General features: G+C 32.1%; 1 protein-coding gene across 1 annotated transcript; it reads right to left on the bottom strand.

Moving 5' to 3' along the window:
- Window positions 1-1,253: 1,253 nt before the first annotated feature.
- Window positions 1,254-7,692, bottom strand: LOC119669286 (uncharacterized protein PFB0145c-like). The gene is made up of 2 exons (XM_038079119.1): window positions 3,953-7,692; window positions 1,254-1,408 (listed from the first exon to the last, which is right to left on the bottom strand). Exon 1 carries the CDS (start codon window positions 7,510-7,512, stop codon window positions 3,973-3,975), a length of 3,540 nt encoding a protein of 1,179 aa, XP_037935047.1. The 5' UTR covers window positions 7,513-7,692; the 3' UTR covers window positions 1,254-1,408; window positions 3,953-3,972.
- Between the last annotated feature and the right edge of the window lie 1,077 nt (window positions 7,693-8,769).

Raw genomic sequence — 8,769 nt, 5'->3', positions numbered from 1 at the left:
TTTCTAAAAAACCCCTCTTTGCGCCTTGACTGGATTTTTGTTTATCACTTCATTAGACTAAGCAATAATTGACCTCAGATCTGCATATCTCCCCGAGGAACCTGAAACCATTCTGAGATTTAATAACGCGGTGTTAGTAAGACTGTCAGATTTCGCAAATAATTTCAGGGCTCTATCCTTTATGTATTTTTTGATGGGATCAATCTTGAGGTCCCTGAGGATGTCATTCGTCCTAATGTACCAAGGAACTTTGAAAAATCTTCTCAGAGCCTGGCTTTGTGCAATTTCTAACTGGTGAATAGTAGTGTTTGAAGCTTTGCTAAACGCTACGCAACCATATAGAAGTGACGGACAAATTATTTGGGTATATATCAGTTTCCTGTTCTTAGCATTGAGGTTTTCATTTCTAAATAGCGGTTGAAGGTAATGAAGAATTTTGGCGCAGTTAATTCTTTTCAGTTGAACATGTTTAAGCCAATAAAAATATGTTTACAAATTAAGAAAAAAATTTAAATACAATTTTTTTTTTTTTCACTTTACCTTTTTTATTGTTTTTTATGTGTAACAAAAAGTATGATTATTGTGACATTAAATATGAAAATAGTATTGTTTTAGTAGTTTTTGATAAGTATGTAAATGAAGATAATGAAGACAATATTATGAATATTGGTAAACTATTTCACAAACATTTTCTGTAAAAATAGTACGAAATAAGAATAATATAGTGCTAGAATGCAGCATTGAATAGTATCCTCTTCTCGTACATGTAAGCTTAGCGTCTATGCGGATTTCTTCTTTAATTTTATACTTTAAGCAAAATGATAGAAATTATAAAATATGTGTTAGCCAAATTTACTCGATATCGTACCTAAATGAAAGTTGTTAGCAAGTTAAAATATTTTAAAATGTTGCATTTGCACTGCAACATGCAACATGTAACAGCTGCACTTATCCTGACTGTTGTCTGCCTTTGGTTGACCGCATGACAAATTTTGTTTATGTTAACTTGGCTGTAATTTCACTTGTAGACAATTTCAACTTATTCCATAGTTTGGGACTACTGAGATGAGCTGCAGCATTTGTTGTTCTTTGTTGCAGTGGCACATTTTGGATGTGGGGTCTTGCCGTTGCAGCACCAAATAATGTCACAGATAAATTCATATACAATGATATTTACATATACGTCTTGCATTAGAAACAAATGTTTATGTGCTTACTTAAGTTCCTCGGTTTTGTACTGATGCTGGAATACGGCCATTTTCAGTTTTGTGGCATTCACCATAAATATTTGCCAAAAAATTGCCAACTTAAGGATTTTTGTTGCTGACATTGTTATGGTTTGTTGGTGTTGTTTTTCGTACTACTGTAGCGCAGGTGTTGCAGAAAGTCTCTGATCGTATCTGTGTATCTAAAAAAATATATAATGTTTGAGTATTGTATATAATAAATAAAGTAGGTACTTGTTTGTTTGGTTTCTGGCAATGTTGTTTCAATCAATTTAAGATAATAGAATGTCGAAGCAAACTCAATCAAATAAAATATAGCATTAAGCATATAATGCATATTTAAATTATTTTTATTTGTCGGATATTTTGTTATATTTAAAACAAATTGTGCGTAAAGCACTTCATATACTAACATTGGTGAGTTCGCGATGCGAGTTCTTATTACTCGACTGAAAACCGCTTAATTAAAGCATATTTTCACACATTTTCTCGCATTTCCACACATACTAACAAGTAGCGGATTATTCAAGGAAACGCTTCCGTGCATTAATGAAAATACGAGGTGGAAAGGAGGCGTTTATCTCCATTCGCATAATGCGAGTGTACAAAATAGAATTTAATTAAAAGCAGCTTATGCAAACAAAGTAATTTTAATTGAAGTAAAATTGCTCAGCATCAGCGTTCAGCAATTAGACTGCTGATACAGTGCGGAGACAGCGGATTGGCAGTATCATCGCCGTTATCAAAACTTTCACCCCTGCCCCGGGAGGCGAATAAAACCAATGAACTATGAGTTGGAAAAAATTGCTGGAAAATAAGAATGTAAAGCAAACAAAAAAAGGATGCTAAATTCTTAACGCAAATTAAATGCTTGATGAGCGTGAGATTTTAACTGAACTCAACTGTCAGTGCAGCAATCTAAACTGTCATGTCAATTCTAATAATGCAAACTTATACGTTTCATTACTGGAAGTCATTTAAATGAAATGAGAGAAGCTTTAATCGCCCAACACATAAATAAAAAAATAAAGTTAAAACCTTTTTTGCGGAATAGAGATTACAACTTAGAGCTTGGTCTACTTAAATTGATTATATAAAAATATTTTATCATTCCCTACACTTTCTAAATAATTTGAATATTTTTTATTTTATTTAAGTGTTCAGAAATTCAAGTTATTGCAATTAAATGAGAATCTTTTGCCGTCAAATCGACATGTAATTAAAAATCCATCATCTCTACAATGTCAGGCGCTTTTTCTGTGAAGAAAGAAATTAGAAAAAATATTTAATTAATTTAAAGAATTTTCATTCTAATTTGATTAAAAAAGACAAACAATTATATCTAATTGTAAATACATGGGTTATTTCACCGAATAAAACCTAAATGGTATTTATAATTGAAAGCTCGACTTTTAATTTGATAATTTTTTATTACTAATTTTTGATTTTTTGATATTAAACACTGAAATTAAATCCCTTCTTCAAAAGAGGGCTTGAATAATTTATATTTTTAATGACACGACACTATAGGTAATTGCCAGATGCTTTTCGTCAAACAGTGTGCAACTAAAGTGACTGACAGAACAGATTTAATATTTATATATTATGTATTAGACAGAAATGTCTTATGCAACAAAATATCACATCTATCTGCTAGAGAATAAGATTCACCCTTAGTAAGTTTAGAACCAAAAGACGGACATGAGTGCAAACCTTTCTGAACTCGTCAGTAATTAAGAATTTCTTATTAAAAACTTTTGTTGTTCAAACAAATTGCTTTTAGCTAAAGTCAAATGTAGTACAGAAACTATTTAAAAAAATTTTTATTAACTGCTTTTAAACATGTTCTCCTATTACCAACATGGAAAAGAAAGAGGGTAATCAGAAAGAGGTAATCTATGTTCTTACTGACTTACTGGATTCCATCTAGATTAGTGCAAGAATGTACGTATTACATGAATGTACTAAGCGGCAGGTTCAAGGTAACTCTAATTTGTGTGCCCGGGCATTTCAACATAGTAGGAAATGCTTCCAGTTAAGTGCAGATGAGCTTGCTAGACTGGACACCTGTTTTATGAAAACTCCTGACACAATCCCTGCCTTTGCCAGCTACAACGAAGTCTCAAATTGTTCTGTAGCCAGGTTAAGGGCAACATGAACAATATTTTCCAAATGTAGAACCTCTAATTTGATACATAGAAGCAAATCAGATATAGGAATATTTAATAAACTTTCCAGTTTCAATAAATTTTGTATAATAAATAAGGCTTTAGGTCAGCTGGATAATGACTTGCAGTAACAAACAAATTATTTACGTATAATTAAATATAAGTTGTATCCATCTAAATCTATCTAAACAATTATTAGACAAAACAGTCAAACCAGCTCCATAGCCCGAATCTATTCAATAGTTTCCTAGTGAATATGTAAATTTTAATAGTTATCTTCGGATATAAACAAAAGTTGAAAAAATTCGAGATAAAATTTTGATATTGTAGAGTACTTAAATAATACATTACCGAAAAGTGCACAAGGCAACACTGTTTATTGTGCACTGCTTTTAGTTAGTCGTTCATGAGGAGTTGGCTTCTAGACATAAGGTGAACACGTTTGTTAAGAATACTAATAAATAATATCTAAGATATTACAGATATTTTAGTGACTAACTGCAACACTTAAAGGGATAATTTGCAGAATAGCAGAATAGTAGTTTGAAGAAAACTTACATATTTTCTCGAATCGGTTTTCATTTTTTATTGTTGCGGTTCGTTTTCTTTAAATTATGTGACTCTGTGGTTGAGTGATTAGAACTTCTTTTCGGGACTCTTTTATTATTATTTTCAATGTCCCTTAATCCCTCCAAAAGAGTATTAGAAGTTTGTATTTCAAGATCTTCAAGTGTTAGATTTCTATACGATGAAGTTTGCACAATTTTGTCCACCATTTCAATCTCTTCATCATTGGAATAGCTCAACTCACTCTCTGCTTCAATTTTAGTTGGTCTATTGGCTTCATCAGACGTATCAGGCTTTTGTTGTTTAACATTTGTAGTGTGCTTTTTGTACTGTTTCTCATTTTGATTCTGATTTTTTTTATTGACTGGAAGCTCTTTTGTAGATTTTCTACTACTTGCTTTATCATTACCTGTCATTTCAATATTTTTATCAGCGCCTGTTTCTTCAGGTCGACGACTTTTGTCACTCACTATTTTGCAAATTTTCTCACCCATTAGTTTTAAAATATTTCTATTCGAATTACTAGGAACAATTTCAGTTTTGTGATTTTGTTTTTCATAACACTCAATTTTGCTATTTTTAATGGAGAATGACTCTTTTGTATTTGTTGTACCAGATGGTTTAGTTTGAGTAGTCTCTTTATGTATATCGATTTTGTGTTTTTTTTCAAAAGAAGGCCTGGTTTTTTCGATTTCATTTTCTGATAATTCAAAATTCGCTAATTGATTATTTTTGATATCCTTTGGTTTTGTATCATCATTTACAATTTCATCTTGTTTTCTTCTGTCTTCAGAATGATGCCTATTTTCAGTTTCGTAACTGAACTTTTCCTTATCTCGAAATTGCATATTTACAGCACCAACTAACTTTTTCGTATTTGTTCTATCAGCTAGTTTTGTATGCAAGTCTTCCATATCAATATCATTTTGTTGATTTCTATCTAGAGAACGACGAGCATTTCTACTTTCGTGATGTGACTTTTCTTTATCTCTTATTAGATTATTTTCAAAGTCAGAAAACACGTTCGTGTTTCTTCCACTTGCTGGTTTTGTTTCAACATCTCCCTTATCCATATTGTTTTGTTGACTTATATCTATAGAGCACTGAGTACCTCCAGTTTCGTACCTGGGATTATCCTTATTTTTAACTTGATTAAAACTGTTTTGATTGACATTGGAAATATCAGAAAACCTTTTTGTTTTTCTTCCATCCACTGATTTTGTTTCAACATCTTCTTTATCAGTAATGTTTTGTTTATTCCCATCTACAAAACTATGGCCATTTTTATTTTCATAACCTGACTTTTCTTTATCTCTAATTAGATTACTTTCAAAGTCAGAAAACACGTTCGTGTTTCTTCCACTTGCTGGTTTTGTTTCAACATCTCCCTTATCAATATTGTTTTGTTGACTTATATCTACAGAGCACTGAGTACTTCCAGTTACGTACCTGGGATTTACCTTATTGTTAACTTGATTAAAACTGTTTTTAATGACATTGGAAATATCCGAAAACCTTTTCGTTTTTCTTCCATCCACTGACTTTGTTTCAACATCTTCTTTATCAATAATGTTTTGTTTATTCCCATCTACAAGACTATGGGCATTTTTATTTTCATAACCTGACTTTTCTTTATTTTTAATTAGATTATTTTCAAAGTCGAACAACTTAGTCGACTTTGTGTTTCTTTCACTTGCTGGTTTTGTTTCAACTTCTTCCTTATCCATATTACTTTGTTTACTTCTATTTGCTGAGCGATGACTACTATCAGTTTCGTAACTCGATTCTTTCTTGTCTCTAATCGCATTATTTTCATTATCAAAAAGCTCTCCTATGTTTTTTTCACCTTTTGATCTTGTTTCAACATCTTTATCAATATCGTTTTGTTTACTTCCATCTACAGAACGACGAACATTTCTACTTTCGTAACTTGGCTTGTTTGCGTTTCTTCCACTTGCTGTCTCAACATCTTCCTTATCCTTATCAATTTGTTCATTTCTATATGTAGAGCGCTGAGTACTTCTAATCTCATAACCAAACTTCTCTTTACTTTGAATTTGATTAATTTCAATGTCGAAAAACTCTGCGTTTCGTCCTCCTTCTGGTCTTGTTTTATCATCTTCTTTATCAACATTGTTTTGTTTACTTTTATCTGCAGAGGGATTAGTTCTCTCAGTTTCGAAACTGGGGTCTTCCTTATCTTTAATTTGATTGTTTTCAACGGCGGGAGATTCTTTTTCAAACTCTTTTGATTCTTTGTGTATATCTTGAATACTTTCAACTTTGGAAGACTCTTCTATACTTCCCACCTGAATCGGTTTCGATTCCGAAATTTGATTATTTTCATCGTCATTATTTTCATTATTCTTAATCTGCTCTTTTTCTGAAAACGATTTTGACTGAGAATTTTCTCTTTTAGATTCTTTTGGAGATGATATATTTGGTTCGAACGAATTTCTTGCAGTTTGAAAATTTTCTTCAGACGTTGGTTGATCGTTGTCAAATTGACCAGAAGTTTTTTTTGTACTTTCAGCAAAAGATTTATTATTATTATTCTTACCAAAGGGTTCTGTTTGAACTTCTTTGTTGATCATACAATTGTTTCTTGTGCTCTCATTTACATCTTGCATAAATGTTTGTGTGTTTTTATCTGACGTTGTGCATTGTCCATTTTCAGTTTCAAGACAATCTTGTAACAGAATGTCAACAGGTTCCAAACGTATTGCTTTAAATGTGTAATTCAAGGAATCACTATCTTCAAATTCGTCATCAGAGCCTATGTCCATAAAAATATTATTCCCATTATAGATATCTGGCATACATTGACAATAGTCGCAAGTGCACGACTCAAGATTGTCGTTAGTTTCTCTCTGTTTTAGAGTATCGCCGCGTTGCGAATCACTACAGTTATTATTACCGTGAAAAAATCCACCACATTTTTTACTTCTTTCCGGGTACCGAGAACATTTATTATAGTGTTCATTCATTGAACTGTTAGCTCCACAGGTTCCTTGATTTTCTGGTAATGACCTTCTTTTACATTTTGAATAATCCGAATTTTCTAATATCATACACATTGAAGAATGATTTGATAGTTTTGGCAATTGTTTTCTGTTGGATACGCAACTACAACCTGACCGATCATTATATTGTTGTGAACTATGTCTCTGCTGACTGCCAGACGGACGACTTTCTTCTCGTTCGTAATGTATTTGCGGCGGATGTTTTCGCTCTGTTGAACATTTTCGTCTATGTTGACAGTTGTGATGGCAGCAATGTTTGTTGTTATGTTTTTGTGGAATACTAACCATAGGCGAACAATTGCAGTGTCTGTTATTCGAGTATTTTCTAAAGATTTCATGCGTAAGGTCTGCAAATTTTTGTAGTTGATCGTAAAATTCTTTAAGATCACCTAGATTTTGTAGTACATTAGTAGATCTTTGGTGATTATTACGCCTAGAGTTGCGCGGCCTCATATCATGCTCGCTTGAACAATCGTAATATTTATCATGAGAATTTCTAGAACAGTTTGCACGGTAGTGATTTGACATGATAAAATAAAAGCGTTTACTTTGAGAAACTATTATTATACTCGGTAAATTTTATGCAGTACCAAACAGAAATCACCCACAGTGATATCGCTGATGGTGTTATTCTGCCAACTATTGTGAAAGATAAGTCTGTCTACTATTAATTTAGAAACATATTTAAAATTGTAAAACAGGAAAATAAAAAATGTGTAGAATTATTGTTTTATATATATATTTGACTTTTACATCAGAGTATTTAGATTATTTAAGAAAAAAAATTATTATTAATATTTTGGAACCAAAATTAAAATATTAGAAAAATCTATATAAACGAAATCGATTAATGGAAACATATCCTAAGTACATGAAGTATATGTTTTGGAGATTCATTTTCCAATATGTCACAAAATATTTTGAAATCATGTAGTTTCACCTACAAGAATTAACGTAGTTTTACATACAATACATCAACTGCTGTATTCTATTGGTCTCGAGTGTCACAAGACAGAAAGTCTCTTGTTAAAGTCTTTAAAATAGTTCGTGGAGAGCAACGCTAATCTCTTGTGAAGTCTCTCCTCAAATAAGAAACGACAGAATTTAACTATGAGAAAGCAATAAGCGATATATTGCAAACTCTCATCGAATATTTTATCGAATATTCTAATCATCTGTTCAAGTGTATGCGTGTGTAGGTGATTATCATCTTAACTCTATTTCATCTATGGACAGTTTCAAATCACACTAAGAATAACTGAATATGGGGGCTTTATGAAATGATGGATCTGATGTCTTTGTATCTGCCTGTGTTTAACAGATTTCGCTGTGTTTTTAGGTTGTTGTTGTGACTGTCAATTATGTTGAACAGTTTTAGTTTACGATCTTCAATGTATTTTTCGACTGAATCGACTCTCAGATCTCTTTGAATATCCGCCCCTCTTATGTACAACGCGACATTAACCAATTTTCTTTTGCACTCTTTGAAGAATTTTTAATTTGGGGTTTGGCGCTTGGCAGAACGCAATACTACCATAGAGTAGTCCTGGTTGACTTTATTCTTCATATTAAGGTTTTTCTTGCTGATACGAGGGTAGAAGAAATGCAATGTTTAGGCAGTTTGAGTTCGTTTGGATTTGAAGTTTGCCTTCCACGAGTGCTTATTGTCGAAGGTTATACTTAGGTATTTGAGAGTATCGGTCCATTCTATTTTTTGTTCAATTACCTTTTTTTTTTTTTTTTTTTCAAAAGAAGGGTTGGGAAGTAGTCTCCGCGTCACTGCAT

The sequence above is a fragment of the Teleopsis dalmanni genome, chromosome 1 (assembly GCF_002237135.1).
Source record: "Teleopsis dalmanni isolate 2A chromosome 1, ASM223713v2, whole genome shotgun sequence".
NCBI lineage: Eukaryota > Metazoa > Arthropoda > Insecta > Diptera > Diopsidae > Teleopsis > Teleopsis dalmanni.
The sequence above is the reverse complement of the archived record's forward strand: the minus strand, read 5'-3'. Positions and strand labels throughout refer to the sequence as shown.

Bases quoted from the DNA above. Each gene is read 5' to 3' on its own strand.
- LOC119669286 (XM_038079119.1), bottom strand. From the start codon at position 7,512: ATGTCAAATCACTACCGTGCAAACTGTTCTAGAAATTCTCATGATAAA.